This window comes from Pollicipes pollicipes, unplaced genomic scaffold (genome assembly GCF_011947565.3).
Source record: "Pollicipes pollicipes isolate AB1234 unplaced genomic scaffold, Ppol_2.1 Scaffold_2555;HRSCAF=2994_pilon_pilon_pilon, whole genome shotgun sequence".
Taxonomy (NCBI): Eukaryota; Metazoa; Arthropoda; class Thecostraca; order Pollicipedomorpha; family Pollicipedidae; genus Pollicipes; species Pollicipes pollicipes.
The window spans coordinates 28,939,024-28,956,568 of record NW_023596136.1 but is presented as its reverse complement, the minus strand read 5'-3'; the positions used below and the strand labels follow the sequence as shown (position 1 = coordinate 28,956,568).

The window sequence follows — 17,545 nt, the reverse complement described above, 5'->3', positions numbered from 1 at the left end:
ATGCATTTTACTTGGTTACATCGTTGTGAAAAATTGAAAGGTGATTTCGCGCAGAATTTACCGCAAAAACGCAGGAGTATATGTAGCCGCAAGCAATCGTTTTTGTTTCTTTTTTAATAGCGGTGTTTAACTTCACAATGGGTTTTGCAGCGGGACAGCCAAGATTCGCAACAAAAAGGGATGCTCGCGATCATAAAGAGGTGCTCGCGATCATAAAGAGGTGCTCGCGATCATATCCCATGAAAGCTTAAGATACAGTACTTGCTGAACTTGAAATCATTTAGCTTAAAGTGCATTGCAAATATGACATCACTGGCGATAACGACACACCGAGCGGAGAGAGCTCCAATTGGCAGGTCGGCGCCGTCGCAAAGGCCAGCCCGTTCACTCGTCTGAACGTAATTGGCTTGAATGCAACGGCTCGTGCATTATCAGGGAATGGATCTTCTCGTCTACAAAAGTTGAATAGCTTCAGCACTTCTTCACGTCAACGAGTGTCAACAACATTCTCAGTGGATTATGTACATATATATATATATATATATATATATATATATATATATATATATATATATACACGCCCCCCTTTCCCCCTTCCTTTTATTTTTTATTGAAAAACATGGTATGTTTGCCTCGCAGGGTGAAACGGCCCTTCAATTTCCGAAAAGCCTTGCCACCTTGGCCTCATGTCTTGTTGTCGCACACTACCTTCACTATTCTAAACGTTAATCTACTACTACCTGTCGATTCCCTGTGTCTGTGGCATTGAAGATTAACACCTTTGCTGGGTATCATTCATGTCCATCTTTTACAACCTGATATGAAGTGTTTTTAACGCATTAAGAACACGATACTGGATTCAAATGCATCTTATGTACATTTCGGCCACCCACCTATCTCACCAAAGCAGGATTTCGTCATGCACCTGCCTCATCAATTTATAAATAATTTGTAAATTAGATCCGTCAGTTCGCAAACTGGTTACCAAAACATATTCTCCCTCGCAGTGTCAGCTAAATGTCGTTTTTGTGAGCCTTAAAACCACACGCACCAAACGCGGCACCGCGTCTGAGCCATGTCTCCATTGCTGCCAAATCGTGATATAGTATCCCACGTTTGTCAGGGAGGAAGCAATTGCCGTGAGATATAACATGGGATGCTCAGCTGCTGATGCTGCCCCCTAAAAAAGCTTCCTGTCATCACCTAATGCGACCTCAACAGATGGTGCATATCCGAGTGAACGGTCCCGCCTAACGGACCGTAACACCGGGAGATTTCCCCACCAGCTAGATCGAGCGAGAGCCGTTTAATTGTCGCGGCAGGACAGATGAGGCGCGTCTTGATGGTGTTGCTGGACGGCTAGCCCGGGCCTGATACGAGGTGGCTATAAAAACGTGTCTTGGAAAGCTTAATTACGAATGAAGGCGATACGCTATGTCTAACGCTAATCGGCGTAATCGTTCTCGCTTCCCAGTTGCTCGGAATCTCTTATTGATACACCATTTCGCTGGGGAAACGTATCACTCACAAGTATGCGACACAACAGTTATATAACGCCACAATACTTGGAACGTCTCAGGGCAGGGCTCGCTTATAGTCGTGCGCATACGGATTTGGACAGTCCTGTACGGGTCTACTGGCCTGTCTGACATTTATCATACCATGACAGGGCAGACATTTCCCCGTCTCACATGTCTTTGAGTTTTTATACTAACTTTGGACGCTCAGGTAAATCCACCAATTGCTTTTCTACACCCCTTCCACCAACCCCATCAGTGGTTTGTTGGAATTTACACATTTCGCTTTAAAGCTATTTCAGATATGTCTACATGTTGTTCAGAGTGATGGAGCTAATCAAACTGTTTTTTTATAGAGATACCTGAAGCCCATCCCGATAGCTCATTTGGTTAAATCGCCTGCCCTCCGATCCACCCACCCGTGGCGGGATGAGTCCGAGTTGCTTAACATGCGCTCGGGTGGCCGGTTGGATTCCCTTCGCTCGGGTGGGGGTCAATTTGACCCTCTGAGATTTCAGGAACTAAGAAAGCCAAAGACACAAAACTCACGAGGTGTATTTGTGTGTACGTGAACTCACAGGTCAAAGTCTCAGTCCCCCATGTCATGACCTTCGGGCCCAATAAGGTCAAACAAGGTCAAACTCAAAGTTGGTCTCTTAAGTGTAATCAGAACCTAGATACCTGTTCTAAGTAAAAGGTCACATGCTCATTCAAGTTCAGTGGCTTTGTTTGACCTTTATAAGGTCATGGTGATAAAAATTATGGAAAGCTGCTTTGAGTTTTGCATTTGAATACGCGACAAAGATTACGTTAGGCAGTAGTTCTTAAAAGCAATATGTTGGCCAGGGTCATTTTAGATCAGTGACCTATTCTTACCTATATGTTGCATATTTTGTTTGAATGTAGTCATATTGAGCAGTGTGCCGTTGGTTTTAACACAGTATTGCAGAGTCTTGATTCTAGTTAGACTGTACCGCGCATGGCTAAGCTGTGGGCCTGAAAAATGTGACCTTAAATCGTGACTCTATGGCCTAGTCATGAAATGTGTGTCGTTGCTGCTATATTCTACACTATACATTGGACTCCGCGCTCCATCCCCGGCTCGAACAGCACGACGCCTGATTACTGGCGCTCTTCTGAGAAGAGGAGCGCTGAACTTTCTACCGGCTTTGTAGCTAATCTGGCTGCCGATATCTAACGAAAACCTTCAACACGGCTCAGAGCCACCAGTTTACGGCCCACGCTCGATTGAGTGATCAGCCGCGTGCCAATGCGGGCGGTCGCACCACTACGATTTTTCAGGCTGTCTTTGACGAAATTGTTTGCCCTCCGTGTCGCTGATGCTCTGATTTCAGGGATATTGGCCGAGACGTTTTGAGATGTTTCCGGATGTTGGCTCAGGCACGTGTCTGGATAAGCTCCGAAGCGTGGAATTTGCGTACCGTTTCCATGTTACGGAAATGGCGCCTGTTACTTGTCTTTGCTTTGGAAACGCGCGGTGTGCTAGCGACATCATGGTGATATTACACCATCTAAACTCATCTCAAGTAAGACTTTTCCGTAAACTAGTGTCATAAGAAATGGCATTTCCTCCTGACACCATGATGACACTGAAGAGCTAATCTATTTGACGGGCAAAAAAGCAAGGTTGCTCCCTCCGAAATTCGTCATATCTTGCTCTCAGATGTAACGTCTCGACGGACTGAGGACTACAGCTGTCAGTGTATCCACCTGTCGGCTTTAGACACATGAACCCACACAGAGGAGGAAGCAACGCTACCAGTTCGTCCACGCATTGATTGGCGCCGCATGACCTCTCTGGTCGGAGGACCGGTCCACCAGCGTGTCCACCTGCTGACCGCCTATGCGTGCTCCCGACAGATGGCGGGCTCCAGCCGGCAGCGCGTCCGCCTGCTCCAGGTGGACTTCGCCACGTCGGGCAAGTACGGCTGCGAGGTCTCGGTGGACGCGCCGTCGTTCGACACGGTCATCGTCACCGGCCACATCCTCGTTGTTGGTGCGTGAAGTCGGAGTTGGTGTCGCCGCACGCAGTCGTGGGCATGCGTCTGTACGAGCTTTGTGTACAGAGTTGCATATGTTGGCCACAAGTGTACAAACCTTCTCTGCGAGGGTCTTCGCTCTCGCCCCCTTGGTATTTACTGAAGCTGCACCCAAAAACGCCGAGGCTAATGTTCCGCAATCTGGGGAATTTTCTAGAAATGATCTTTGCGTAGCCTGACTTAAATTAGGTTTTCGTTTGTCACTTTGTAGGAGCTTCAGGAACGGTTTTTAGAGACATCGGCAGGAACCATGGGCTTTCCATTGCATATGCACTTTATACAATTATTTAAATATGTCGGGGGTTGTATGATCATCGTGAGTTATGATGCACACATATGCACTTTATACAATTATTTAAATATGTCGGGGGTTGTTTGATCATCGTGAGTTATGATGCATTCCGTTGCGTCAGACCTGATCACATTTAGATGATGTGTGATGCTCGTGACCTTCCAAGAGAGATTCAGGAGCAATGATGTGAGGATCGAGTGTTTAGCTGTCAGCGTGAGTTAGGCTTCAGACCGCTTCACACTGGCGACTTCTCGTTGCTTAGCTTTGGGATGCGATATGACGTTGAACGAGGCTATGAAGTAGCAAACCGTTACAAACAATGGGATTCCGCCAAGCGCCCCACTCTGCTGCCTACGTGCGAGACGGGACGGAGCGCCGCCTCATGGCGGATGAAAACTTGAGCTTCAGTCAATGATTTGCGCTCCTCGCCGGGAATTACTTTGAAACACGCCATCGTTTGATATTCTAACTCCATATGATTTGTGGCCGGCAGGTTTTTACATCAATATGAGCGTGGTTTTGGTTCCTATGCCACTTGGAATTTCCATTCTGTTTCGAATCGCATTACAGCGTAGCGCAGCAAAAAGTGGCTAGAGGAGAGCGGTACTTGAGGCCACCACATAATTTCGTGACTGAACACCGGCATGCACAGCCCATTTGAGCCGCACTTTGATGTGCTTTCCGCGCAGAAGGTGTTCGAAGGCTTTACTTAATATGTCATCAGCAGCAAGATTAAACCCAAGATATTCAAAATATAATTTTATCGTCAATGATAATCCTTAAGCTTTGCAAGGGAGTTCATAGGAACAGCTATTTCTGCCTGCACTCCGATTTTACTGGCCGATCCAGGGCCCAGCCTTTTGGCACACTTTTCGCAGGCGGGGATTCTTTAACAGGATCAGGTATAAGATTGCACCGCTTTTGAAATCACCTGAGATGCTCCGTGGTAACCAGGTGACATTTGAGAGGAGAAATAGACCCCATGCAGCTCGACAGACCGCGATTATGCAGAGGATCACGTGGATGTAAAGTTCTTTGAGGTCCTAATAAGGCCCTGAACAGACCGTGCGCCCTGAAAACTCGGAGATCATTTCAGAAAACAGAGGGCTCTTTAGTGGCGCGAGGGTGGTCCCTCAGTAGTCTCACAAGCTCCTGAGCACTTGTAACCTTCCCTTCCCCGTACAGGCGTCCGAAAAGGTCGTTCAGTTAAAGATATGTGTTCTGGTAACCAGTTGGGTCGCTAAGGTGGTCACAAGGCCATCAGCAACCAAACGAAAATCCTTGATGGCCAGATGGGCACACAAGTGATCAAAAATTCCTCTTCGTGACCGGGGGTCCTGGGCGACCAGTTAAGTACCTTAAGCTGTCAGAAAGGGGCCGCACCCACAAAAGGCTCGTCAGTAGCCAGAGGGGCCATCAGCGGCCAGAAGGGCACTGATGAAGTAAAACGGCTCGTGAGCGACCAGAGGGACCTGAGTACACAGAAGGTCGAGAGGCCAGTGCGGCCCGTGAACGGATGTTACCATTGGGGTTTTACGTCGCACGGAGCTTCTGAGGCCGTGTGGCGTCACCTGCTTACATGACAGTCACTCTGGCAAATAGGGCTGGCACCGAGGAGAATCAAGCCCTCATGTATCCATGGTTTCCCGGCGCGCATCTTAACCGCCACGCGAAAACCCTGCAGAGGGCCCGGGTAGTGCGGAGATATTTGTGTGCTGAAGAGACTTGCAAGTGGGAAACAGGCCGTGAGCAGCTTAAGTCCCTTAAGCGGTTCAAATGTCAACATTCGCCAGTTGAGACTCACTTATCCGTCACAGGGGCTTCTGGATGGCCGAATGAGACCCAGGGAGTAGGCAGGGGACGGGCTCCACCCACTCAGCACGAACATTTTTCATCACACTTCACGCAGCAAAAAAAAAAAGAAAAAAAATCAGCCCTGCGTGCACCTCCACAAAACCCCAGGTTTTGCGTCTTACAAAGAGAGGGAAATATGGCACCCCACCCCCACCGCCCATACCTCACAGAATCTCTATATAATTTTATTATGTTGCATTTCATTGTATTACGTTGTCAAGCCGGTGCAGCCATGCATTTTTGTGGTCCCGTATATCCTGTCGCGATAACATGGATATATAGGAAAATCAAAGGACTGATATGACTAGGGAAATGAAAGGGATGCTAGGAATAGAGGTGGTAAGGCATGATCAAGTATACGGATGTACCAGAAGAAGCTGGTAAGGCGTCAAAGTCGACTGGTCTTTAGGATTCACAAAGATTTGGGTTACGTGGTTAGACAAATGACGCGATCAAAGACACGATAAACGTGATTAACTTGCTGGGATGCACGGGCATACCTGGGTAATGGATACGATAGTATGGATTAATATGCACATGATAAGGTATTCGCAGCTAAACATTTCACGTTCACACCTAAAGATTAGATGATTGAGAATACAGAGTGCTGTTTTATGAAGCGCAAGGAATTGTGCACTCCTATGCCGCGTTAAACCATTTTTCAGTGGAAAATTTTGAGTTGCGCCCCACCTCCGTTCTGAAACCCTGTGTACGTCCTGCTCTTTGATGTAGGTCTCAGTGAGATGTAAGTCTAAATTGTTTTTTCACAGTGGCCTTTACTTTGCGCTTGGTTGATGCCAACGTACGTCTGGTGAGTAACGGGCAACAGGTATCGAAAATACAGCAAATGATAATGTGGCTTGACGCAGCGTTGCGGGAAACAGTGGTAGAGTGGTCACTCGTTAATATGTCATTGAACGGATAGCGGTGTATTCCATCTATCCATTTGAGTGGTTGGTGGATCCATGCAGTTTCATGTGGCGTAGGCTTTCTGTCGTATTGATGCTGCAGTTGATTTTCAACGGCGTTTATTAGAAACGCACGAGACATCGTACAAAATTCCCCAATTATCTTGCCTGAAATGTGCAAAAATCAGTCGGGTTTCAGTAGCAGACGCTGATGGTGCGACCGTGTAAGTCGTTGCAATCATGTAACGTCGCGGATAAACGCTCGCTCGAAAAACTATTTTCATCATCGTTCATCACTAAATTTGGGTTGAAAAGTTCTACTGGTTTGTATATTCTGGCTTTCAATCTATCCGTCTCTTCACAACCAGCAGATTGGAATCGATCAGCACGTGGGAGCCGATGTGCTTTGCTGCTCTGGAAAGTTTGGTGCGGAGCCGACCGTCGTCATCGACCTATGGGACAAGTTTGCTCTCGCCGCACCACGCGCGGAGGTCTCATCTGGACCGAAATGTGGCATAGATATTCATCTCGCCGCGCATATTCAGACCTGTGGGGTTTTGGGTTCTACCACTGACAGTTCTGCCCTCTTTGCATCCCAGTTTCGTTGTCATTGTCTTGCTGCCCTCCGCTCGTTTTCTTGGTTGATGCGAGTGCAATAGCATTTCAGTTCGTTTCATGCAGCGCGCGCATGATAGCAGGTTCCCATCAGATCCAGCACGATTCAGTCATCTCCACTGTGTTCGTCGGATCACTTCGTCAAGTCTGCGCACCTCGAGCCGAGCGGCCAGTCCAGTCAGTCCAAGGTGGCCTTTCCCAACCAACTTTCGTCAGCAGCAATTCTACTGAGTCTCATCTGATGAAGCTAATGATAAGTGATGACGGGGCAAACGACGACATGACTCAGCTTTAGGGCAGATAATGATATTTTCTGGCACATTAAATCGATCGTAGTCTCTCTGAGGCGAGCGCCGGCATTGCGCCTGACCGACTTCGCCACGGAAGCCGGACTCACCAGCCGTCTAATTCGTGTGGCATGTCTGTCAGGGTTCCGACAACGCCCTCGCATACGCGATCGAAGCCCCCCCCCCCCCCCCTTCCCCGCTCCGCTGGCCGGGGGGACGCTGAATGTGAAATGTTAATGCCTTGTCAGACTCTGCATTTTTAACGGCGACAGAATGACGCTTAAGACGGGCCAGACTAAGTCGTTTGCAGCGATTTCAGACGTGACCCAGTTGAGCGCCAGAGGCCTTGTGCGGTACACAGGAACGGTGCGAGGAGAGCTGCGCCGCACCGAACTCAGCAAAGCACAAAAGCTGGAAGCTGGGCAGCAAGGAACACTGCAACGCTGTCAGTAAATTCAAACTCAGGACTGTCATAGCAAAGTGCAAATGCACATCCTGGTGCCGCTGCAGCGACAGAGAAAGTTTATTCGGGGACATTTCTAGGGAACTGCGCCTACGATAAAGCAGGCTTGAGAATTTCACCCGTGAACGTTTTTTGTCGGCCAGGCGTGTGATAAAACAGGTCGGGTAAAACATGCTCTTAACTTTCCACTAGCAGACCTGTGCAGATAGCCGCCGAGGTCACGACCCGAAGCAGATAATAACGGATAAAGACAAATGCGTTTTCCACCGTAGGCTTGATATCCGAGTGCCATCGAGCTCTTTGCGCGATATTCGGAACTTAGGTTCCACTAAGATTCGGAGCTATGATGACCCCTCACCACGTCCTTGACTCGCGCCCGGTCGGGCTCTGAGACAATCACGCCCGGCCGGGAGGGGCAAGTCGATTTCCCCTGAGATCTCCAACTTCCAGACGCGGTATGAGAAAAACAAAGATGCCGTTTTGAATGTCTCGTCAAGAAATGGGGATGCACATTACATTTTTGACCTTAGATTAAATTTGAGGTCACCAGTGGTTAAGCCAGGTAAAAAAGTGTCGTTCCGATAGATGCAGCTAAAACTCATGTTAACGCGACAACACGAATATTGAGGGTACGGTAATAAGCGCTAAGACGGTGTGGAGTTAGTTCTGACTATTTTGTTTTCCCAAATGGGTCGGATGAGATCACGTGGCGATGGCCGCCGCGATGGTGGCAGTCATTACGTTGATGTTCTTCTTTACATTCAACTGAGGGCTGCGGGTGTACGGGGTTGGCCGTAAGGTAAGGCTGGTCAGCTGATATGAATCGCGATTAATTCATGTTGACCTTCTTTAAACTGAGATGAGGCACGAGCATTGTGTCGTGTCAATCGGCTGCACCAGGCTCTATCACAATGCAACCGCTCTGCGTTGTTTTGGCAGCGGCTATAGGCAGCTAGGATTCCTATACCCTGCAATTAATGACCGTATTCCGAATGCACGTGCACCGAATTCGGCGTTCGAAATAACAAGGTGCATGCGCTGAAATGCTGCTGCGATGCCGCTGATACACCAGACACGCTCAGGGTATCATATTTTGCCGTCTCACATTAATCAAAGGGATCTTCAAGTGTGTACTGCTCTATGCCGTCAGCGGTCTCCTGTACGCATGAGACCGCAGCAACCAAGATAATGGCCATGTCACTAGTGCGCAGTTATTCTCCACATATAAGCCAGTGCATTCGCCCTTTCCTGTCCGCTGATTGGATCATTTTTTAGCACTGCATTTTTCACGCACAGCCATCGACGTGCGATCGATAAACAGGAATAGCCAAAAACTGCTGCAAGACCCAAACGCACATTTAAGCACCAGAATTAACCATATATAGTTGTAAAACTCCCCTTAGGCGTGTATTTGGAAAATCGAAAACACTAGACACACATCCTTTAACAGGTACCGAAAACTTGCTGCTGCTGCCTGCCAGAGTTGGTTTTTTACCCGTGTCCGAAAACGGTATGGGATGATCCTCCCCGGCTGGGCGCGGTATAACAGGCAGCTTAATTAGTATGAATGAATTTCATTAGCATGTTTATATAAGACGACTTTAGAATAACCGTGATCTATAACAGCGTCGCAGCGTTTGCCAGGAAAGGTCGTTTTGCAATCATGTCTACCTTTCCGTCAGTATTTCCGAAACCTTCAGTGGGTCGTAGTACATCTCCGTTTGGCTGGATTTTCACCTGTTTTACACCCTACTGGCAGGCAGGGTGTAAATATGTGAAAATCGAGGCTCCGGCAAACATTCTTGGTACTCTGTGCGCGGCACGGTTTTGTTCAGTGGCCCTGATGGTGTGAAGTGACTATCTGTTAAACCTAAGTGCTGCTCTGGCCTTTAGAATGGTCATTCGTTTGAATGCTGCATCATGTCAAATATCAAACTTTGCGCCAACTTGGTTACTTGACTATTAAATAATAAACTAAAATGGCTGGTATGCAGCACTTGTGGCGCAGAAGCATTCATTGTCAGGAACACATCAAACTTAGTTTTGAAGATGTTCCAAGGCGGTGTTGGTGCAACCTTTACAGCCTGTAATATCATTGTCGTGCGTGAAGTTGCACGTGCGAAATCATCCGAGGTAAAGGCACAGGGTAAACCCAAGTGGCCTCATAGCACCGCTTGAAATCAAATGTTGGCGTCCTTTGACCCAGACCAGATTGCCCTGCAGGCATCTAAACAGACAACAAGATAGCGCCGAGATGCCAAAATCATTATTCGGCCGGGTGATGGCACCAACCTGTACTGCCTGTTCCTCACGCCTGTTGCGCCGCGACCGGCGGGGAGCCGCCGCCGCTGGTGGCTAACATCGCCTGCAGCTGGGCAGCTGCTCAGCTCATCGACCGGTGTCGTGCGCGTGCCTCAGCCGCTCCGGAGAGCCCGCCGCAGATCGAGGGCGGCAAGGACCTGTACCGGCTGGGTGACGAGTTGTCCGTCAACTGCACGTCGCGGCGCTCCAAGCCGGCGGCGCTCCTCAACTGGCACATCAACGGCCAGCAGGTGGGTCGCCCGGGGTGAGGCGCCCGGGGCGAGGTCGCCCGCGGTGGCGGCGAGCGGCGTCCGGCCGCGGCAGCGTGCGGCGTGACAACCTCGTTTCACCGGGCCGTGACGTGCTGTCGTGTCTCTCCAGCGGGCAAGGGCATCATGGCAGTAAACTCACCCGGCCGGCCGGCCAGATCGCATGCACCGCGCCGCCCCCGGCCCGGTCTTCGTGACGGCGCGGGCGTGTTAGCACAGCGGCTACACTACTTAGACGGCCAGATTGCAAAACTACTTAAAATGACCCCTAATGGCACGAACTACCGTCAAAGATGATGCGACGCATGTCCCGACGCTCCTAGAGGCGTGTTTTTATCGCGGGTGATTGGGAACAAGACACCGCTAGTGCCCGCTACGAAATGCATGCCAGCACCCCCGACCTTGTTCATCTGTTGAGGAAAGGTCAGGACGAGCGCAGGCCGTCAGCCAGCTCAGCGTCGCCCGTGTTCTCATTACAAAGAAGCGGGTCATACAATTCTCGACGGGCCCGTGACCTCTCCCATTTCCGTAGATTACACATTCAAACGACGCTCGGTCAGGCGCCCGGCAGCTGCAGCTGGTGTGAGGGCTCCCACGCCCCAGCGGGGCGACTCCTCACAGACTGGCCGCCGAGGGCTTATTCTGCTCGGAGGGGAGCGGCACGGCGCTGCTGGGGCCGCCGGGACATGCTGACGGTCGAGGAGGCTATCCGCGGAGGGTTTGTGCGTACCTTGCAGCTTTTCCGTCGTGGCAAAACGCTGTGCTGTGTTGTAGACGCCTACTTTAGGATCCGCCTAATTTCGAAGCCAACTGGAAGTGTGCCAGTCTCGCACAAATCGAGCCGGGGTTATTAGGCCCGTGATCTGTTTGATGTCGATACCCAGTGTAGAATACGCCGGTTCGTGAGCGCGTCACCGCTGCGAACTGCTGGGACATTCGTCGACACGCGTCCGCAGGCACCATACTACACCGTGATTAAAGAAATTCGACCGCATCGAATGTCAGGGTGCTAACAGTCCAGACAACGTAACGGCGCGGGTCCGGTGTCGCACACTATTTACCGGGCGACTCCACCGGATGCCTCGCCACACTGACTGACCAAGCGCATGCATTTAACGTTTTTGCGCCAACAGATCGGTCGCATTCGTCAGGTGCCGAGCGCCAACTGACTGGATGCTCGCGCATGACGCAGGTGTTACGTTTGACGCCTGATGCGTGCGATGATAGTACGAGTCAGACGCTTCAGCTTCAGACAGCACACGCTGATGTGTCGCATTTGGCAGGCGTTACCAATCGACAAACATCTCTATGATGTGACACGCATTAACCGGACGACCACTCGCCGGCACTTGCAGCGTCTAGTGGACCGTAGAGTCTCCTTTGGCGTTACACACAAAGCTGCTGCTTCCAAAACGCCCCACCTCCTTGCGGTGTCATCCGAGTGTCGGCTCATCCAGCTCATCATTCTTCTCTGGCACGGCGCCCGGCTCATGTCAGCCGCTTATGTCGATGGTTGGTACCTGATGTGCTCCTACACGCCGCACCACCCTGATATGCACCCGCCGATATGTCCACAGGCACGATGCCACCCCGTGGAGCCCGCTGTGTCCTCAGGCACCATCCCACTTGCTGATTTGGTACCTGGTGTGACCTTAAGCGCCACACTGTTAGCTGGCGCGGACCCTCTGTGTCTTCAGGCGCACGAGTACCCTGACCTGTTGCTTCCACCGGTGATGTACCGCTCGCCGTTTCAGTGCCCGGTATGTCCTCAGGCGCCGTATCCCCCGCTGGTGCAGTACCCGGTATGTCCTCAGGCGCAGTACCCCTCGCTGGTGCGGTTCCCGGTACGTCCTCCGGCGTTGTACCCTTCGCTGGTGTAACACCCGGTATGCCCTCAGGCGCCGTACCGCTCGCTGGTGCAATACCCGGTGTATCCTCAGGTCCCGTACCGCTCGCTGGTGCAATACCCGGTGTGTCCTCAGGCGCCGTACCGCTCGCTGGTGCAGCATCCGGTGTGTCCTCAGGTCCCGTACCGCTCGATGGTGCAGTACCCGGTGTGTCCTCAGGCGCCGTACCGCTCGATGGTGCAGTACCCGGTGCGGACGGACGCGGACGGGCGGGAGACGCGCCGGCTGGGGCTGGTGCTGGCGATGCAGCCGCATCTGTTCGCCGACGGCCACCTGGTGCTGCGCTGCTCGGCTGCAATCGCCGCCGTGTACCAGCAGCAGACGGAGCTCAGCGTACGCCAGCCGGCGAAGCGGCCGCCGTCGCCGGCCAAGACACTCGAGATCAAGGAGCAGAACAGTAAGGACGCGGCCGCGCGCGGGGCGAGTGGAGGGGTAGGGCAGTCGAGACATGCGCTGTGATTGTCGTGCGAGGGTTCACTCATGGTGCATGAAGGACCTCACATTGCATGGGGGGGGGGGGAGAAACTGATTATCACTGAAAACCTAGTTGAACTCAACGGTGCGCGTGTAATTTCTTGCGTGTCGTCAAATAGCATCATGTATCCTCTATCTTCTTAGTGTCACGTGACTACATGAAATTTGCAGCGGGTATTAAGTCACGCTCACGCTCATATAACATGCCATGCATTTCATAAGAGAGGAAAGAGGCACGAAGGTCCCAGGGGCTACCATATGCGAAGCTCGGGAATTGCCTGGTGGGGGAAAACAAAACACATCTCCGCGGATGGCCAGAATTGAACTTCGCTGGTAAGGGCTGAAGGACACAGGACACATGCACGCGCCGACGACCTGTGGCAGGGTAGTGCCGAGGCACAGTGAAGCAGAAGGCTTGCGGTGATGAGCGGAGGGGTTGGTTGATGAAGGCCAGAGGGTAAGATTGATTGGGACACGAAGTGATGACCGTGAGACAGCTGAATGTTAAGGTGGCGGGTGCGATGGCGGATTCAGGATTTCGTCGACGGATGGCCACGCAACACTTTGGGTTCCCCGATAGCTTGGGGCCCACACAAAATTATCGGATCGTGGCCTTTGGATTGCAAGATTCTCACGTTTGTTATTTTGTGTACGGGAAACCATCTTCCTGTGCACAACCCAAGACAACTAAGCGCGGCACAAATATTTACGCATTCGTTCCTTCATTCATTCACACATTCGTTCTTTCATTCGTGCATACATTCGTTCCCTTGTTCATTCACACATTCGTTCCTTCATTCATTCAAACATTAGTTCCCACATTCATTCATACATTTGTTTATTCAGCGCATGCATTTTGTTCAAATCGCAGCGGATCCCACCATTTTGAGGCTAAATATTTCCGAGAAAATATGGTAACTTGAGTAAATGTTGGCTGCCAAATATTACCAAAATTGAGCACGGCAATCGATCCGATGGCTGGTTGCGACCGACCCGTTTCCGGCGGCTAGCCAGCTGGTCGATGTTGTTGTCAGCTGGTGGCCATTGACTAATGCAGAGTTTTGTTCTGACTACAATGAAGGAGTGCGAAGCATGCTGATATTCAAACTCTGTTAAGAATGTGATGCACGGGTTTTATGAATGTCACATATTCCACAACCAATGGGAATGAAATATACTACGTCGGTAAGTGCGTAAAATCTTCTCAGGCAATGACGCGCAAAAATGCATCGAAGCACATGCGGTAGCAGCTGAATGCAGCTTAGGCGCCAAAGCAACTCGTCATGTTGTAGATTTCGGATTTGTGTACATATGTATCAATTTAGCCAGGCTCGTCGGCGCGGGAAGGCGAGCCCCGGAAATGATGAGGCTCGCGAGTACGTGCAGCACTTTTGGCAACAGAATAAGATCCTTCTGACCTCATGGGAAGAGCCCAAGGCCATCGTGGAGACCCCCGGAGCAATCAAGAGTGTCCCAACCGACCAACATGTATGGCCCCGTCAACAACTCTGATGAAAAAGGGGAAACCAAAAGACCGACCAGCAGGGACGGTGCTTGAGCGATGGAGAGTGCCGCGACAGGTTATCAAAGACGCTCCCATCGAAAACGTAGAATCCTGCAAACAAATTTAAAGCCCCCAAGACTAAGGTGGCGGACCCTGTGCGGTCAGGAGTGTCCGAGCAGGTAAAAGGAAGGGGCCCCGCCTAGGATGTAGAGCCCTCCGCAAATGAGAACAAGTGGAAAAAGCCCTAGACAAATGTGCAGGCCCCTTGAGGATACCTGCATCGGAGGGCTGACCAATATGGCCCCCAGCAACAGCGCAGAACACTCCGAGCAAATGCAAAGAACACGAAACCAATGTGGAGCGCCCCTGAGCAACCGAGAGTAACTCGTCTGTGGCCCCCGGCGATAGCGTATAGAGCGTTTGGGGCGAGTGGAGGGAATCCGTTGAGGGCCCCTGGTCAATCAAGAGTGTGCGGTACGTTGGCGCGTAAGGCCCGACAGCAACGTGGGGCCCTCCGAGCAAATGGAAAGAGATCAAGGACAACGTTAAACGCTGCGTAGTGACTGGAATGCCCAGGGGAGTGGACATTTTAGGTCCCCGGCAAAGCACAGGGCCATTGACAGCGGAGTTATTCCTAAAATTTCCCAACCAATACCCTCTCAAAGAGTGAAGAATTGTTTTTGTTTGTTCATGGGCCCTTCACTTTTACTTGGGGCTGTTCTTGGTTACCTGGAGGCTCAGATATGTCCATTTTTCGCGTTTGTGTTAAAGAACCTGACTCCGTTCGGCCGGCTATGGACTCCTCAGAGCTTACAGCCCCCTTAGGGTCCAAAGCGGGGCGTGGCTCGTGGCGCCCTTGGGATCTGTCACTGGACAGGTGTATAAGTGTGGGTGAACGCCGACGGCTGTAGATCAGCGAGCTATTGGCTTGGAGTGGAAACAAGACGCGAGATGGCAAGAATTCCTTCATGTGGGCGTTAAAGAGGTGTAGGAGAAAAAGTTAGAAACCGACAAAAGAGTTGGAGGTAACGTCATCCTGGCGTCAAAGATATGCTTATGGGTCATAAATGTGGCTTCCACGTTCGGATGGACTGTTGAATATTTGGTCAAGATGTGAATGAACAGGTTCTGTACCTTCTAAGCAGCTCACGTCATAAACAACGTGACGCACGTCTCATACGGCATGTTCATGTGAGTATGCGAGCTTTTAATCAAGCCCCTAACTGGTAAGTGCCTGGTCATAAACCATTCCCGAGTATTTGGACACGGTTTTGCAACATTGTTACTTTAGGCTGGGACTCGCAATGCGAAACGCCGACCAGCACGGGCCTTATCGCCTCTGCCCTGCTACATTGGTCTTCATCCACCAACGATGTGGTCACTTTCACTGCTACCGTCATTTTGGCGCTACCTGTGCACTGCGCGCATCTGAAATGCGTTCGCTGCGTCAAATCAGCACATTGATTGCATGACCCTCAACGGCAAGAAGCAAATCAGAGCGTGCCCATTTTCGAGGACAGCAGGTCCAATCGCAGCAGATGAAGCTGCTCATTGGAACACCAGGAGTTATTGGCATTCGGGATTCAGCCAGATCCTTACTAAAGCGCTCATCAAAACGTGGGCCGACGGTTCATGGGCTGCTTCTGACCCCACCAAGCTGATTCAGCCCCCCTACACCGTTCTCCAACGTGCCCGCGCTCTACTTTATTCTCGGTTCATCTGATAATACTGGGCTCGCGCGATTTCCGTCCCAATTTATGTCGCATTACGTCGCGTCCTGTTTGATTAGGGGAAGGGGCGTGATTGGCCGTGACGACCAATCAGACAGCCGCTCTATAATTAGGTCATCGGGTGAGCCATAGACGCCACAGCTGTCCCCAGAAACTGTTTGGCTTTGGAGCCACGGCCAGCTGAATCGGAATCACGTGCCGCCACTTCCCGTGAATGAGCGCTGTGCTTTGTGCGTATACTTTAGGTCAGGGGTGAAAGTGACTTTGAAATCGGTGTACGTAACGTTTAACTCACACATTAGCCAAGAATACAACATATGAGGCCGGATATGGCCCTGAACGAGTGGCAAATGATGGCAGCACATTGTCGGTGCCTCTGATGTCCACGTTGTCCATGTCACCACGGGCCTGGTCTCCCACCCGCATGGCGATCCTTCTGGCTGGGTCGCGCCTGTCGCCTTGTGAAGAGTCTGAGCCGGCCCAGCCACGCCTCTACCACCGAAAACACGTGGCTGGGGGCGTCGTGGGCGCTGTATGTTGGCGGACTTGGCGTCCTGCCAAAAGGATAGCCACAACTTTGGCTTGAGTGGAGTTCCTAGCGATGCTGGTTTCAACTAAATGCACTTAACTCAGGTCACGACCGCGAGGCTCTTTCTGTTCTCCACCGGCTGGCAGTCTGGCTGGTGATCATCGACCCCAGATGCCATCTCATTTCGGGGCACTCGAATCTGCAACGCCGTTCCCGCAGCCGTTAAACAGATTCCCACCGTTCCGTCAACACAAAGGAACATTTTTCACGCATCACCCTCACGCTGAATGTACGTCACGTGCAGCGCCCAAGACTGGCCACATGTTTTCCGAATGCCGGCTGCCGGCATTCGCCCCACAGCTGACGGTGCAGTCATTTGAATACTCCCGTCGAAGCTTTACCCTCACACCCGCAAGCCGCCGCTGCCAATATCAATGGCTGGACGCGACGCGAGGAGGCGTCTATTGGAGCTCGGCTCGGCGTGATACCGTGCTGAGCCCCGCCCGTGGCGACATAGCAATAATCCTCACGGCAAAAATTGTGGCCGCGCCATTGCGTGGACGCCTCAGCTGAAGGTAGTGTCCAGGCCGGCTGTGCCATTTGTGCTCGATTGCGCTTTGTACAGAAACGTGGTGCGTCAAATTGATCACGTCGGTCTTGTATCCAAACATCTACAGCCTTCGTTTGCACCCCATTGGCGAATCCGAATGCATGTAGCCGGTACAAGCACCAGTTCCACTATACCGCCGGATTAGAAAACGTGCCGGACAAAATAGCTATCAACGCCTGAAATGCATCGTTGAATGCGTGGCTGCCGCGGGATTGATCTTGAAGG

General features: G+C 51.3%; 1 protein-coding gene across 1 annotated transcript in view; it reads left to right on the top strand.

Annotated features, from left to right (window-relative positions):
* LOC119099981 (uncharacterized) overlaps positions 1 to 12,932 on the top strand; it is a 31,877-nt gene extending 18,945 nt beyond the window's left edge. Inside the window, exons 3-5 of the mRNA XM_037223103.1 lie at positions 3,399 to 3,534; positions 10,415 to 10,548; positions 12,633 to 12,932. Of these exons, the coding sequence (XP_037078998.1) occupies positions 3,399 to 3,534; positions 10,415 to 10,548; positions 12,633 to 12,932 (570 nt within the window). The remainder of the gene's footprint in view (positions 1 to 3,398; positions 3,535 to 10,414; positions 10,549 to 12,632) is intronic.
* The last annotated feature ends 4,613 nt before the right edge of the window (positions 12,933 to 17,545 follow it).